At 39.1% G+C, this 17,947-nt stretch overlaps 1 protein-coding gene across 12 annotated transcripts in view; it reads left to right on the forward strand.

Moving 5' to 3' along the window:
- Positions 1-17,947, forward strand: part of LOC306857864 (transcription factor COE3-like) — a 101,090-nt gene that overhangs the window by 67,698 nt on the left and 15,445 nt on the right. For 5 of the 12 annotated variants that reach the window (XM_079398110.1, XM_079398112.1, XM_079398109.1 and 2 more), the window contains exons 8-10: positions 177-294; positions 6,697-6,830; positions 7,837-7,963. In XM_079398110.1, the coding sequence (XP_079254236.1) occupies positions 177-294; positions 6,697-6,830; positions 7,837-7,963 (379 nt within the window). Of the gene's footprint in view, positions 1-176; positions 322-6,696; positions 6,831-7,836; positions 7,964-17,947 lie in introns of all 12 variants that reach the window. The other 7 variants (XM_079398103.1, XM_079398104.1, XM_079398107.1 and 4 more) reach the window with 2 other exon arrangements.

A 17,947-nucleotide genomic window follows, 5' to 3' on the forward strand; every position in this document is an offset into this window, starting at 1 on the left:
AAATACTTTTATAATACATTATATATAAAGGCTTTAAGTAAAGTGTTACCGGATTCATACCAAGTCAAAAAATTCTCATAGGAGTAATATGAAGTACTTTTCTATGTACGTCTTCACACAAGGCCCAATGTAGAGATTGAACATGCCTTCAAACAATCTTTACGTTTTCTTCACAGGTCGTTGTATCGACAACGGTTAATGTGGATGGTCACGTGTTGGCCGTGTCGGACAACATGTTCGTCCACAACAACTCAAAACATGGCAGAAGAGCCCGCCGCCTTGACCCCTCAGAAGGTACGGCCACTCCTTATCTGGAGAATGGTAGGCACATTTCCCATAACACTATTATTTGCCAAGCTTTTCTCACTTTCTCCTATTTTCCTGCCTTTCCCTTTTCCCTTTTCCACATTTTTAGCTCACATTCTTTTAGTCATCCACATCCGCCTTTTCTCGCTCATCCACCAAACATAGTAGTGAATCTTTAGAGGAAACATGGCTAGTTCATCTTTTAGCGAATATTCATGCTTTCTCTGTCCACTGAGTAGTAGATTTTTGATCTTGCTACCTGATTAAATCTACATGATTTATATTGTTAATATTATTATTGATATCATTTTGAGAGTTTTTGCTATTTTTATGAATGATTTTGGGCCACATTTTTTAATTCTCTTCAATTATATGTCAGATTCTGAAGATTGTAACTTAAATCAAGTGTGTTGTGATTTTTATCACACAGGCACAGACAGCAAATCAGCACATGCAAAATATTTAATAAACATTAATATGAACTATTTTGGCTAATTTGAATATACTGTCACATTGCTACATTTAAAAAAAACATTGAGTGCAGAAAATGCACTGATTTCATCCATGCTTGGTTTTAATTAACACTGGAGTTTGTATACAATGATTTTTTTGCTTCTTGGAGGTATAAAGCAAGTAACTGGATGGTAAAATTCAGATTTTGCTGCTTTGTTAGACTGAGCTGGTTTTGATCGCTCTACTTCAGTACTCAATCTCTGGCTAAGCTTTAAAACAGAACATAATCTCTGCACATTTAAAAACATAACATTAGTATTTTCTTTGTCTTAATCAGTCCGCAATTACCATATCAACCAAAGCGCCAGTAATATTTAATGATGCAAGAGAAATCGCTTCAAATCCCTGCTCGTGTGAGACAAAAAACCCAGCAAAAATATTTGTTTTCTATTTCTTGGCTTCTTGCATTAATGTTGGCGAAACGCAGTACAGAAGTAGCGTAATTGAACGTTTGTGCCCTGAGCGCTCGAGCGTTTGGTATGCTGACGTATTGTTTGTCTCTTCACTGTAGTCGCTTGATAGTAGGTGTGTTTTCCTTAGCAACCGCCTTTAATTAGGAGAGCAATTAAGAAGGTTGAGGCCTCTCCCCTCGTCTGCCTGAGTCCCGTGAGACCGAGAGGGAGAAAGAAAGAAAAAACACGGCCCAACCCAAACACTGCTGAGGCTATCCTTCATCAAAGCCAGTTTTGCAGAGCTCTTTTTATTGTAAAACTTTTTCCAAGCTTCCATTACTGTGTTTGCAACCATCGTATAGTTCGGATTTCAGTGGTTTTATTGTGCTCGGGAAAGATCGTTCATAATTTGTGATTTTATCGTTTCCATCAAAACTTTCTATTGCTAGGCCTCGCATACGGTATTCACAGAATGAATCCGTTCCCACTCGCGGTGAATTCTGACAGCACTGTAACAAGTGGTGGCGATATTCCTGACAACTCTTTTAAATTTCCGACTGTTTTAAAACCTCACCTCTTCCTTAAACACCCACCGGCCTTGCAGATGCATGTTCTCACCACTTAGTTACCTACTGTTTCACCCGCCCCTGATGGCAAATTTGGGCCGTAGTGAATATTACAGCTACCTATCTAATATCTGGCCCTTTAAGGGCAACCAGGGGGCCGTTAAAATGGAAAGAAAGAGTTTCCTAGCATCTGACAGTTACCGAACTTGGCGTTTAATCACTTCTTTAAACTCGGGAGAACGTTTAAAACTTATCATTTGGCCGAGAAGGAAACTCGAGATAGGTTCAACCTGTCATCTCTTTCCATTTTTGTCTAGAAGTGCACACATGTACAGGATATATAGTCGTAAAATATAAATTCATCCATATTTACGGTCAAGCCCAGGCCTGCGCCGCAGATACGGGGTGGTTTAGATTAGAAACACATTCTTGAAAGTGATAAATGCAAGCCGAGAGTGCTCGAACGCGGCCACGGGGAGGTCCTACCATTTCGCCTTTCCTCTCACACTTTTATCTAATCATCTAATTCAGGCGAATTTTCCCGGACAGTGAATTTACTCTGCCTTCTGATCTTCAACTTAAAGTAATTCCCTCTCGCATGGCCCAGCGGACCCTCACCGTTGCTGTGCTCTCTGAGCACATGAGCCCCTTTTAGTATTTACAGCTGGAGAATGAAACCTGGGGGAGGAGAAAGAGGCGAGCGCACACTATAGGAGGGTTTCTTTTGCATTAGCGTCATTTAGATACGCCACACAGAAACATATGTACAAATTCACACAGGCGCGAACATGCATACACGCACTCGCATCCAAAACGGCCCCATCTGCACATAGCCAGACACAACATACACAATCGACAGCCCCCTCCCTTGTCCAAAAGCACACATTCCCAGATTTGGAAACCGCCTAGTGTTAGTTCTGCGAATATAGTGATGTGCAAGACAGAAAAGAGGAGGAAGACATTTAGTGCGAGCAAAAGAAAGTCTCTCTTGCGGCGCACGCACCCCCTCCGGTCTGGGCCTACAGCTCCGGGTTGATTTGCATACCAAGTGGCGGTAATGTTGTTAGGTTTATGCAATAAAGACGAGCGGTCGGCGTCTGTGAGGCCGTAGCCAGTTAGAGAGGACAGATGGGCCGACGTGAGGTAAGAGCTCTAATCCCATCAGCGCCTGGATCAGCCTGCCATCTGGACATCCCCTGCACAATTACAAGACATTTTACGCGCTGGAACAAAGGAAGGTTGCAGCAGGCAGGATGGGACCTGTTAGAGTGCCTCAATATTGGGGAGTGCAGCGAAGAAGGTGACAAACACGCCGACCGCCATGTTGCCATGGAAGACGACTCAAGTCTGATTAAAGCTTCACACCAAGACGCCATGGTGTTCTGTAAACAATACACATGGGAAAACACACACACATACACAGCATTGCTTGTTGACCGTCCACTTCATCCAGAGGAAGCCCGTCGAAGCCAGCAATTTCTCTGAGCGTAAAAACTACCACAAAATTAGTCAATATACATCCATGCATGCAGATTCTTTCATGGAATGCTAATTTTATATATTAATATTCGTTTTTATTCTCTTATAAACTTTACCACACTTTATTCATTTATAATCTCAATAACATGCGCATGTTTACTGGATACTATTTTTTATAAATAGTAAGTGAGATGGTGACCATCAAAAATGATAAATATTTTATAAATAAATTTGTAATCGCATGATCTCTTTATGTTGCATGTGAGTGGCATCCAATTATTATCTAAGAAAGAAATGGTTATTTTGCCATTTTTAAATTATGTTTGTGTATAAATGCAGTATTTGTTGCAGCAATTAATCATATTTTAAATATTATATTAAAAATTAAATAATATAGTTACAATTTTAAATACTAAAGAATATGATTTAATACCACAACATTTTAATATCATATTTATTAAATATTGAATTTTAGATAAATAATATTTGTAATATGTTCAAATGTGATAATATTATCTTATGTTTATACTTGTATTAACATTAATATAAAATATACATTTATAATAAATATTATATATTAATATAATGCTATTATTGGTTCGAACCAAAAATGTTGTAAATGCGTTGTGGGATAGTCGTCATAATGTTTCTATTTCGAATACATAGCAAACTTCATCCCCTGCTAAATTGTTCTCCCATGCTAAAACACGTTTCTACCCATCACTTCCTAGTGGAGTGTTGAACTTGGCCTCTCCGGGCCGCCATAGACCATGTCTGCTTTCTCCAATTTCCATCATCCGCTTGAGTGCATTTCACACGTATATCATTAGCTGACGAACACAGGCTGTGTAATTCACTCCTTTATGCTTCCCATTCAACACATGTTCCCTCTCTATATTCACGCAGAATGTATGCAAATGCTCCGCGGCGGAGGGGCGAGAGGTCTGGCAGCCCTTTCTCTGGGATGGCGGGGGGGAGCGTTGCGAATTCCGAGGCAATGCGTGGTGATCTCAGGCCACAGCTGCCAGACTGCCCCTCTCGTGGGCCCGTTCTCACCTCGCACACGCGCAGACACGCTCACGTGCACGCACTCCCTTCCTTCTGCTCACCTACACAAAGTAAATTTGTTTACTGTAATTTTTGGTGGATGATTTGCTATAATTGGTTGCGCTGATGAAGGTCAGTCCCTATGAGGAGTCGTGTCTGTCTTTGGAGACTTGATCCTCTTTCAAACGCTCTGCCTGCAATTAAGAAAAGCAAATGTCATTCCCAAGCCTCAGAAATGAAAATTTGTATGAACTTATTAGCATGAAGTCAACAGCTCTAGTTAAGGGCAAGCACCCAGTGTGAGTGTGTGTGTGTGTGAGCGAGCTCAGGGCTTCTGGTGATCTGGGAGCTGAGAGGAATGAGTAAATATAACCTCCACTAGTCCAACATTAAGGCAAACAAAGAGAGCTGCCTTGTCTGGGCTCTTCTACACAACAATACCTAATGTTGATTAACTAGTGCCGCTAGAACAGCAAAGAGGCAGGAGAGAGAAAGATCTGCACACATAAGGGCTTAACCCTGCAGGTTTACCTCGTGTAACGGTCATAAATATATAATTTATTGCATTATTAGTGGAGCTTATGAAGTACATGAACAAACCCCTAACCTTAAGTATTAAATTTGGGCATGTAACATGTTCCAGACCAGCGATACGACTTCTGTTATTCACCTTGTGAAACATTAAACTGGCAAAAAAGTCATAGTTTTGCGTTAAAGGACCACAAACTATATATAGGGACTAGACTATCATAGAGACTTTGGGGTCTCCTTTAAAAAATAATAATAATTTAAGAATTTTTATGTAGTCATATTTTATGATTTGTGATATTTAATGATAATGATATGATATTAGTATGTCACAATAATTCAACATTCCATTTTAAATTATTCCTTAAATATATTAAATATATTAATCAACAATGGGCTTTTTAAATTATTTTAAAAATATTAATATCAAATACAATTTATAAGAATGTATAATATATACTTTTATATAACTATTATATAAATAATATATAATTTTAAATATAGTTTTGCTTATATATATATATATATATATATATATATATATATATATATATATATATATATATATATATATATATATATATATATATATATAACAGTGTAGCATTAGTATTGGGGTAAATAGTGTATTGAATATTTTTCGGTGATAAAATGATGTCAGGGTCTGTGGGCTGATGGAAATGATGTCAGACACTTTTAATGGAGGGGAGAGATTCTAAGCTGAGAGGGTTTCCAAAGAGGCCAACCATTTTCTGTGCATTATTAATAATCTCCCTGAGACCTTAAAATCTAAAAGCAAAATGCCATTGTTTTTTCCCTGGGAAAGAAATGAAGGGAGTGGGCAGGGAAAGCTGTAAAATAAAATGAAAACAGCTCAAGGTGAAGGGCTACAGTTGCGGTTGAATTGTTGGACAGTATTAGCGGCGTGTTGTTGTTTCCGCGCTCTCTTTGCACGGGAGTTCATATTCAAAAGGTGCTTTGGAGGGGGTGGCAGAACAGAGTCAACACAGTGAAGAGGAAAAGCTGATCAAAGCGCGCAGCGCTAAGATGTTAACGGGGAGTCGAGTCGCCCTGGGCCTCCGACCGCTTATAACTGTGATAGCACCTCTCGACTCGGCTGGGGTGGTGGGGGGAAGTACAATAATGTATGCTAATGAGCCATTGGCTAACTTCACGACAAAGACGGGGTCAGAGCCACGGCCTCATTTTCTCATTTAAGAACACGTGTATGTCACCATTAGCGCGATTTTAATCGTAAACCTACAAATCCCACCTCATGTTCTCTAAAATCTGATTTTAAAATACTCATTACCAAAAGATAAGAGACACAGGGAGATAAAGGATTGGAAGTGAGGAGAAAGTTGGAAGTTTTTAAACCAAAGGCGAAGTTTGCGGATGAAAAGGCTTGACCCAATTAGCGGGTACATGAAAAATCGAACCCCCGCTTTTTTGCGCTCTCCGCCCGTGCTTTGCTCCACAACCTTTTGATTGACTGATCTCAGATCTGTGAAAACCCAACAGATAAATCGACGGTCCTGGCGCACGCAGTGCTTAATCATCAGTAACGGTCGCATTTGGTCTAGCGTATCCGTACTACGGCGGTTTATCTGCTAGATGGGCATTAGGCACATCAGTCGATGTTTTCTTTTTCCTCTCATTGTGTTAGTGAACAGTTTAATGGCCGATTTGTACACGGAAGGGTTGATGTACGACACAGGCCTGTTGTCTTTACGTGGCCCAAATCATTCATGCTTTGTTTACTTTAGGGTTTGATTATCCTCAGTGTGAGAATGATCTGCATGTGGCTAGCGTGTGTCTGTACAAAAGCAGGATCCTGAGTGTTGTGCTTTTTGTCCTGTTATAAGCAGCTACCCCGTGCATTAAGGCCATTAGCCCCAGTGAAGGCTGGACCACTGGAGGAGCCACGGTCATCATCATTGGCGATAACTTCTTTGATGGACTACAGGTCGTGTTTGGCACCATGCTAGTATGGAGTGAGGTAATACTTTGGCATAAAATCCATTTTATTGTGCATGAGATATTTGCCCAGCCATTTGTTTCTGTAACAGCCTTCTAATGAACTTCATTAGATTCTATAAAAAGTGATTATGTGAAAACTGTGATTATACACAGTTTATGAAGCCCTGCTTCTACGGGTTTAATGCAATTATGCTGGCGTCCGTTTATTGTCTTTTTACATTTACTTTTTGTTCATTTCACGCCACATAAACATATAAATAAGAGTGAACTAAAGGGATGCCGAATCTGCGTCGTAATTAGTTCGGAGCTAATAAAGACTTCAGGTTAGTGTGTTCCTTTATGAGTTGATAAAGCTGCCTGGCATATATTTGCCGGTTGGAGCCTCAACGAGTCAATCAGCGTTTGTTTATTCGATTTTATTTTATTATTTTTCTTTTCCTAGTTTAATCACACGAGCAGATAAGGAGTTAGATAAACAAACTGCATGCTAAACAGCCCCTCAATAAGTCCACAGAGGCCTCCGCCGTGTTCCTTGCCGAACCGTGAGGTCTTGCAAAACAATTGAACAATTAGGGGTGAAATATCTCAGAGGGGGAAAAACGAGCCAGGGAAAGCAAGGAAAACAGTGAAGGAAAGACATATGGAGGTGATTTTAGCAGGATTCCTGCCCCTTGGCCTTTCCTTGGCTCGGTGTAATCCAAGGTCTATTTGCTGACATTAAATTTAAAGCGAGAAAAAAAAAAAAAAACAACGAAGAAAGTTTGCAGTTGGGTTTTGAATGGCTTCTCCTTAACAGGTTAATGTACCACTGAGGCCTTCGAATCTAAGCAACAACTGGTACAATCCTATCCTAGTTTGTCCACTGTTTGGTAATGCCCTATTTCTGAGCTCTATGTAAACAAAAAACCCTCAAACAACAATAAACTTTGGGCCAGATCCATTTTTGGATTCCGCTTGTTTAAGTCAATGCAGCAATTGTTGCAGTTTGCATGGTCCTAACCAACTTTACCCATTGTCTCTTGTAGCTCATTACGCCACATGCCATCCGAGTGCAGACCCCTCCAAGACACATCCCGGGCGTCGTAGAGGTCACCTTGTCCTACAAGTCCAAGCAGTTCTGCAAAGGTGCACCGGGACGATTTGTGTACACAGGTGAGCTTCAGTTGGTTCTCTCACATCTTTGGCTCCATCCTTTAGTGCTGAACCCCATCCGGTGTGGGATGCATGCCTCTGTAACCCAATATCTCCTCCATCTAAGGCAGGGCAATGGAGTTGGGGGCAGCTGCCAACTCCAGTTAATCTCAAACCCTGGCAACACATCTCCGACCCCTTTCTCCCGCACCCGGTCCTCTACTTTGCACAAAAACACTAGTGTTTCTTGACGCCCAGGTTACTCATGTGTGCGTACCTATGTGTGACCAGCTCACAAGGTTGCGCTTTGTGTGGCTTTTGGGTCGATTGTGTTTTTATGTGGTCTTAGATGAGAGTAATCTCTCCCTCGGTATAGCTGATACTGGAGGTTACACGGTCACACCGTGTTTGACCTGGAAGCAGTGTGTCTGATCCCAAATTGAGTAGGACAATGAGATAATCATCAGGAATTACTCTCACACTCAGGAATGTCAAGGCCAAGAGAGAGAGGGAGAGAGAGAAAATGACACACAGAGAGAGAGAGAGAGAGAGAGGGAGGTGAGGAAGGGGCCCCGGTCCCCCCAGGCAGCTGTTCCCCATCTCAGCCCCACAGAGGCTGCGGGCCAATTCTCTCTCCCACATTTAACCCTCTCAGCAGGGGCAGGGCAGAGGCCAACGAGCCCCTGCGATAATGAAACCCGAGAACACAGGGCCGGCTAATACCAGACCTGCTCAGACATTAATGTCTGCCATCGTTAAAGCCACAGAGACTCAGGGACCAAACATGTGCTAATGCTAATAAGCTCAAAATAGGGAGTCTGTGTCAAATTCAGCACACATTATAATGTTTTGACGAACCTGTGCGTCATCAGCCCTAACAAAAACTGACTGCGGTAACCATAGTTTCTGATCATAGTAAAACTTGGGCTGTGTCCAAAATCAAAACAGCTGCTTTGCTGCCTAGTCAATCAATGACTGAACAAGCAGTTTGTGTTTTTTAATAGACAAGCTTCTAAAGCACCATCATGTCTTGTGTTCTAGATTTGAACCAATTTTAAGTTCTTTAGAGATTATCAAATAAATAATTACTTCAATGCTTATTTGGTGTGTAAATCACCATAAATAATAATAAAGGTTTAAATTTATACATTAATTTACTTTTAACCATCAGTTTTATTCTTTCAACCAGTTGAATTGGATTGTGGGTTATAACATATCAGGTTTTGGACAGTGCTACTATTTTTTGTTTTTTTTTTGTTTTTTCCAAAGTTTGGCATCATCTATCTATCTGTCTGTCTGTCTGTCTATCTATCTATCTATCTATCTATCTATCTATCTATTGTTTTATCATTCTATCGTTCTATCTATCGTTCTGTCATTCTTTCGATCTGTGTTAACAATTTATGCATTAAGTGCTATGAAAATAGTTTATATATATTTATTTATATATATATATATATATATATATATATATATATATATATATATATATATATATATATATACACAGACGTTTATACTGTATAATTATATTGCCTACTCAAAGTTTACTGGAGGCCATTATAGAAGACAAACCATTATCTGTCACCCCCACCTTCCCCTGTCTTCATGAGATGTTTGTTGTTTGTTTTCCCTCACTGATCCTTGTTCCTGCTCATCAGTGAGGAGATATAATTACTGGCGGAGATTTTGAGGACTTAGTTAATTATCCCCTCGAATTAAAGGAGGGAAGTCACAGAATACACGCCCCGTCCCTCTCATCTTCTGAACTCCAATCCCCATAATGCCTCACCTCCCTCTCTGAGGTCACAACTGACAGGCAAATCAGAACACACACACACACACACACACACACACACACACACGCTAGACTGGATTCAGTTCATGCTGTTATAAGGCTTAATCAAACTGGTTGACATTTCAAGTCAATTATGTTCCCCTTCAAAGCATATTTATTAATGAATGTTCTTAAATATGCTACTATATCCAAAACAGTTGTTGTAATTATGATTATTTTCTTTGTTCTATATTTCATTTTTTTTCTTCTCCTCTCCTATTTTCAGTTATTAAACACTTGAAAGTGCTATCGATCGAAACAAATTGCTCTAGTTTATGCCTGTAATTAGTTCATAAACAGATGCTCTGAACTGGAAATGCTAAAAGCCTTCACTAGTTACAGAGTTCTCTCTCTCTCTCTCTCTCTCTCTCTCTCTCTCTCTCTCTCTCTCTCTCTCTCTCTTTATTTGTGGATATTTGCTAAATTGTGTAAAGGCTGGATATTTTACAAAGTCATTAAGGAAAAAAACTACAAAAAGTGTTTTTGTTGGGCGTTACAACATTTCTTGCTGACCACCCTCTTGTTTCTGAGTCAAACACGCCCTCGCTCTCATCTGATAAATCACGGCCAATTAAATACAGTGTTGTGGCCTCCTTATGCAGGGGTGTAGTACATTCAGATATGGGCTTTATCATTACTAGCTTACAGCAACCATCTGTTGAATGATGTATGCTGTGAGTTCACCATTTACTGTGACTGAAATTGCTTTTTCAAATGGTATATTTAGGAGGTTTATTTAAATATATATCTAACATTACTTTAAAATCATGATGCATTGGGTGAAGTATAGGGTGAACTTCACAAAATGCATGCATATCATCCCTATGTGTGTATATTCATTATAATTTAAGGATTTTTTAATGCATTATGATGTTTTTTTTACAACAATTACATATTTCAGTAAAATTTATGTAATACAGTATTTTATTTAAATCGTCATGTATATAAACAATGCAATGAATATATTATAAAAATAATCATTTATAAATTTTTTGCATTATTTATTGGGAAAATATGCTTATGTCCGTGATGGCTTGTTTGTGAGATTCCCCCAGAAAGCTTCATCGCCCTGCGATGGTGTCAGTGCTGAAGGTGTTGTAAAAGGTCCTTTGTGTTCTCTCAGATGTGGCAGCCATCGCCTGTCAGAGTGCGGTGCTACTTTAAGAGTCGATAATTCTCCTCCATCACAGCCAACACAAGCCGCCTGTCTCAGTGGTCAATGCTCTTTAAACAAATTACTCTGCTCAGACTCTGAAAGCGGCTCCTAATGTCCTCCGGTACTCTCCAACGCCTCTCGCTTTGACACAGCTAAACAGCAGTGAAATTAAACACGCCGCAGAGATCCACCAAGACCTGGGGACATTAAAGAGGGCCTGTGATGGGACGTCAGCATCCCGTAAGGTTACGCAAACACGCGAGAGGGTCTCGGTAGTTTATGAGCTGCCAAAACTGGGCCTAAAACAATGTTGTTCAATAGCCGTCCATTAACACTCAGATCTACCGCATGAGTGCGTGTTAGGGCTATTTACAGCTCCGGGCTCTAAGCATCTTCATTTAAAAGGAAACACTGCAGTCCTTTATTGAGTCTGCATCCCTTTGTATCCTTCAAAGAACTGTGTGTTCTGTTATTTTTTCAGCTTTAACCTTGTATGTTTGTACGATCGTGTCTTTTGTTAACACAAGGCCACCGCTGCGCCATCTGATACCTGTATTGGTTATCCATTGATCAGGTCTGGCATGGAACAGCTTGTCAGAAAGGTCCATAAAAAAAAAAAGGGAAAAAAATAATCAAAGCAGGATGGCTGTGTTTGTCCCTTTGCCAATAGCTCTCAACTCGCAAATGCTCTCTTTAGCTGATCTGGCTATTTTAAAAAGCCCATACAGATGTTCGCATTAAATTCCTCATGAAATGGCTTGATGAGTGCCATTTTTTTTTTCTTGTGTTGATGTATTTTCTATTGAAACAGGAATTTGGACCAGGACATATAGTTTATTTTTAATAATAATTATTATAATAATACTAAAATATTGTTATATTATATATTAAAATAAAACATAACTATAAATATAATGTATTTTTTTTATTATTATTTCTATTATTATTTCTACTGGCATTTGGGCTGGTATTCAGAATTTAATTTAATATGAATGCTAGATATTAAAGATAGTTATTAAAAAGCTTTATTTTTATTTTATTGTGTACTTATATATAGTAGTACACAATAAAATAAAAATAAATATTTTTTAATATCTATCTTTCTTTAATAGACAATACAAAATGATTTCAAATTTTGCCTTAAGCTGCTGTCAGAATTGACTTTTTTTTCTTTGTCACTGAGCCTTTTTGGGAGACTTGGTCTCAAAAGTACCTTAAATATAAGCTGGTACATCCCTATCAACAAAATTGGAATGACAGAGTGTCCGTGGAAATACTTTCCGTCCGTCTCTATGACCCAAATTTGGAGGCAGAAATGATCTCCTTTGGCTCCTAACAAGGGGAAAGTGAGAGATATAAATTAAGATATATATGTATGTGAGCGCTCTGGCTATAATAGACGCTTTAACGGAGGCAGGCCTCCTGAGCGCTTTTACAAACGATTCCCAACAATGACACCAGCCATAAATAAAGCTCAACGTCGGACTCTAATTGCATCAAAGCTATTGCTTTCTATTTAGGCATGGTCACTGGTGACCATGGCCTTAACGCTCCACTGGAGGCCAGGGAGAGGAAGAGAGAGAGAGGAATAGAGACGTACGGCAGGAGCTATCACCCTTCCAGACTATTTGTCCTAATCAGTGACACCCATTTACCAGAATTGGCGAAAATGAACTATACTTCACACAGAAATCGTACACTTACCGACCTTCATTTGTCACGGCACATTCGAGGGCCAGTAAACTTTTCCTTTCCTCCGATGGGATTGTAGACATGCATCAAAATGTAAAAAAAATTATTTGCTAGGGAGACCCGTCAGACATTTATCAGGGCTCGGGAACATTATTTGCTAATTTCCAAACCTGCGGTGTGACAGGGTGCTCCGTCTTTTAACCCGCCGTGACCGCTCTGGACCAGTTCTGTTATTAGTACGAGTCAAGCGGTTTCTTTGCTTTGTTTCTCGCTTTTTTTTTTTTTTTTGCTCTCCCAGTCTCAAGACCCCTCCTCGCTTTTTTGGCCACTTCTAACGAGACTCATTTGTCTATCACGCCGGTGACAACCTCGCCCCATTCGGCTCCCCGAGACTTTGACCACAGTGTGCTCTCGGGCTCTCCAAGGGCTCCGAGCTCCCAGCCTGTTGATTGGCCGGCGGCCCTGATAAATCACAAAGTTTCCTTGTCAAGGTGAAGGTATCGACTCAACTGCGCCGAAACTGACAAAACGCACAGAGGAGGAGACGGCCATTTATCATAGCACAAAAGGATAAAGGGGTCATCTCGCCCCTTCACTCACTCGGCCCGCTGCCACGTTAAAGATGCCCATCTAGATCCTTGCACACATGCATACCAGCATGGAACCAAACGCAGGTCTTCATTAGACTAATTACTGACATTTAGAGGCAATTAACCTCTGACGCAAGTGTTTAAAATGGTAAAGAGTAGATTTTTCCCTTTCACCTCCCTTCTGTAGTTCCGCAATCGTACTTCAAAAGACTCGTCCGCTTCTCCAGGAAGTCCATTACCGCTCGAAGAGGGCGATCTTCTAGTGGGGTCTTTGTAAGCAGATGGGGAGGGGGCGGATGGAAACAGGAAAGATGGTAAACAAATCTAAACGGTGGCACATGAAACGGCATATCAGCGAATTATCAGCCAGCCGTTTGCACTGGGCTATCTGTCCATCAGACACTCGTCCCCACCCACTGCCTTTGGCCTTGCTGAGCACGAGCTGTATCTGATAGGACTGCAGATGCACACACACGCAAACACACACACACACACGCAGTACCAGAAGTAATCAGTAGCAGGGAGGAAATGTAAACAGAGGTGTTTGAATGCGTTCCAGGAGTTGTTTTCCTCTCTGTCTCCATCATGTTCACTACATTGAGTACAATAAGCTGCACTCCACACTTCATAGAGAATATCTATTCATTTTCACCACTGAGAAATTGTACAATTAACAGCAGGATTGTGTGCGGTTTGGAATTGAATTGAGAATTTCTTTCATTTAATTCATTACAAAACTTTGACAGGAAGAATATTTTGAAAATCAAAGAAATTCTGGCATTAAACATCCTAAAAAAAAAACAAATATGGTTAAAAATCATAATACTGTAAAATCATAATCAATTAATAAGTCTTTAAGCATCTTTGATTCAGATTCACATTCACATCAAAGATTTGAATTCACACTCATTAATTTAATTGGAACTAATTTATTTTTTTATTTTTACACAACAGTTAAGATACAATTATCATATTTTATATTACATATTTAAAAAGTAATACTATATATATTTTATTGTCTTATTTAATTGAAATTGTTTACTTTTTTAAATGAGATGTCTATGGAGAAAATGAATGGGCAAAAACAGATGGATACTCACTATTGCGCTCTTGTCTAATGGTACGAGTGTACTGGGGAACTGCTCACTAATAACAAGAACCAAGAACTGAGTCCTTCTCAGCAGATGAGAATTTTTCTTCTCAGACAGTTCTTTGAGAAATATTATTACTTCAGAGAGGAGTGCGCCATTATTGTGAGCAATGTCACACCAGTGGGGATTGTGGTGATATTTTAACGCAATATTGTGACAAGCTACAACTCTATAATAAGCAGCAGTCCAAAAAAAGATTCAGTCAACCTCTGCATGTGCTGGAAGGGTCGAATGAACCCTCTCTCCTTAAAGAGAGTTGCACTGGGGTGATTTGGGTATAATTGGCCCTGCTGGTTGCTATTTTGGCTCGGTCCATTTTTTTTACCTCTGGCAGCTTTAAATAGGTTTGTCCTCACTAAGTCAGAGAAATTAGTCAAGCTCCAGTGGCCAGCACCCGTTCTGATGGATGGGGCGCTCTCTCGTTCTCAAACATCTTCCCGTTTGCAGCCCTCTGACCTGGGCCTAACCCGTGCGTCACATTCATCGCCAAATTTATTTATAGATTAATGAGAGAAGCCCCAAAGTATTGACCGGCAAAGAAAAACCCAACTCATCTTGAATGAGGATGAAATGCAGCAATAATTTAGCACCCATCGCCCCCCCCTCTCCTTCATCCATTTATCGATCTTCATTTTACAATATTAATTTGCGTCTGATATCGGCAAAGGCGGAACACAATTCGATTTGATATCGGTGAGCTGTTAAAGTGTTACGTTTGAGTCAGATCCGCCGGAGGAGTTACATGGATGGAGAATGCTGACAAAAGGAGGAGGAAAAGAGAAATGGAAGGGGTGGGGGTCTTTTTTAACCTTCCTTGTTACAGAAATAGACTTGAAATGTAATTTCTGTCAGGGAAATAAAATATGAACGGCCTAGATCGTGAGAGTGGGCTTCTCTTGTCCTGTCGACACTTTATCGGTGGCTCGAGCGGCCCCCTCTCTCTCTTTCTCATCATCATGCCTGTATCGGTTCAAAGTTCATGAAATTTCTATGAGCATTGATCTGCCTCCATTGATTTTTTTTTTTTTCTCCCACACTCTCTTTTTTTTCACGCCGCAGATCTTTGAAATTTTAATTTCCGGAGTATCTGAATTTCTCGGAGATGAAATAGCTTCCTCGGAGACAGCTGGCAATAAAATGAAGAAGTTAGCGCCACGTTGAAGAGCTCCAGCTCGCTCTGTTCTCCGAACCCCCCCCCCACCCCTTCCTCACTAGTTTGTTTTTTCCCTCAAATCAGGCTTGCAATTCAAAGCACTGTAATAGTACAAAACTAGTCAGCCATCAGCAGATTTTTCCCCTTTTAGCTGTCCATCCTTCATTCTTTTCCACTTTAATCCTGAAAATTGCTTTCATTTGAACCTTTTGGTTCAGGCAGTATTAGAATGGCACCTGTGCCACCCAGCAAAGGAGAAACCACATGGCCTAGCACACTTTTAGTCACTTTGCATTAGTATTTTTAATAAAGTGTTTTATACACTACCACTCTAAGTTTATATAGAAATATTATTTTAAAATATTTTATATTTTTCACTATATAATTTTATATATTATATTACATATTTGCCTTATTTATTTTTATTTTATGTATATATTTTATAAATATATCACAATAGAAAAGTTTCTCATGTGAAACGCATCTGTGGGTTTTAATGGCAGCCGCTAGTATGTTTCTCTCTCTTATTAAGAGCAAAAAAAAAAAAAGCCTTAGTCATTCTCTCAGATTATATTTCAGGTCTGTTCAAAGAAATTCTAATTATATATAGGTGGTCTGTTTTCATTAAAGAAAAGTAACTGAATTATTACTGCATCTCTTGGTCGGGCAGTTGCAGGAAGATGATCATAATTGCAATGAAAATTGACCTCATTTAGAGCGAAATCCAGCAGCTGTGCTGGAACAAATGAATGTTTTCCTGTTTTTATTATGCTGCATTAAACTCAAAAACTCTCTTTGGCCTTTGATGCCTTCCGCTTTCATTTTTTTTTCTGTTTCTTGCATGTCTCTGTCGCTCAGCTGTGGAACAATGGGCAATCCGTGTTAAAAGACATTTCCTTTCTATATTTTTGTTTTCACAGCTCGTGTTGACAACAGTCAGACATTCTCTGTTCCCTTAAGAAACTTTTTGACAATCCAGAGATGGGCAGTGCTATTCTAGATCTCTCTCCGTTTTAAAATCCCTTGTGTTTCCCCTTTCTGATTTGTGTTTGTAGAAGAAAAAAAAAAAAAGTGGAAAAGTGGTTCTTGATGGTGGAGGTGGGGTGGAGATAAGCTCGCAGCAGTTAAGGATAATTAGACAAAGTAATAGAGAGCAACAGCCAGAAAGCCATTCATTATCAGAGCCAAAGATACACACTTATCATCATCACGGGATGTAATGGACGTCTGGAATGCAAGCACAGATTTTTTTTTTTTAACCAAATCAATTTGAACAGAATTGAATGCAGAAATGTGTATAATATGCATTTTAAGGATGTTACAATGGATGGCAATTCAAAGAACTTAAATTTTTTCATTCAAGTATAAAAAAACATATTGGATTTAAAAAAGATAGATAATTGTTTATATATCTCAATATATTTAATAAATTAACTTTAACTTTTATGGACCATAGTCAGTGGAAGAGCACTTCATTACCCAGAATGCAACAATAAAGTCTTCAGAATGAAGTAGGGTTTACTCAACTAAAAACTTGTTGGTTGTTCTCACTGTAAAACGTGTTGCTGACTTAACTTAAAAAAACTGAGGAAACCCATTGCCTCAAAATTATTAAGTAAATAATAATAATAATAAAATTAAAATAATATTATTACTTAATTTTAAGGCAACAGCTGTCCTCAATTTTTTAAGTTAAGTTAACTTATCACTTTTTACAGTGATACGAAGCCTATTTATGAAATATTGTGTGTCATCAAGCAGCACGCAGACTCAACCAGAGTAAAACTAGCAACGTTTCACAAAAGATAAATATTTCATTGTGTTTGGGGCAAATATCTGCACTCCTTAAATGCCGAATTTGGGGGCTATAGCTAACTACTGTAATCACTGTAAAAAAAAATAAATAAATTAAAAACATGGTTTCATCTTAAAATAATTTGTTACCCTGCTGATTTAAAATTTGTAGTTTAACAAATTATTTTAAGTTGAAAACTTTTTTAAACCTTTTTTTTTTTTTTTTTTTTTTTTGAGTTTCTCCAGTACTCCAGTGTAAAATGTCTATTAAACATCATTTATTTAATATATTGGCTAATTTGATCATATTTTTAAGCTTCCAATTCAGTATTTTACCATATTTGAATCCAGATTTTGCTGAAAATCTGCATGGTATATTTAGTAAGTTTTCGTCATCTCGTAACTTTATGAATCCGCGCAGCTGCATTTTATTGTGATTGATTGCGATTGTGTCACTTCCCAGTGACGCTTCTCTTATTGCTAAATAAAAACGTGTCACAGTTTAGTATCTACCGCACTCTAGCGTGTCAGCTTTGAAGAATGACAATATATACAGTCTGCGAGAACAAGGTCAAAACGCTCAATCTTGAAATAATATATGGAGGCACGCACACGAGCAGGCGACATGCAGA

The sequence above is a fragment of the Barbus barbus genome (assembly GCF_936440315.1).
Source record: "Barbus barbus genome assembly, chromosome: 38".
Classification (NCBI taxonomy): Eukaryota; Metazoa; Chordata; class Actinopteri; order Cypriniformes; family Cyprinidae; genus Barbus; species Barbus barbus.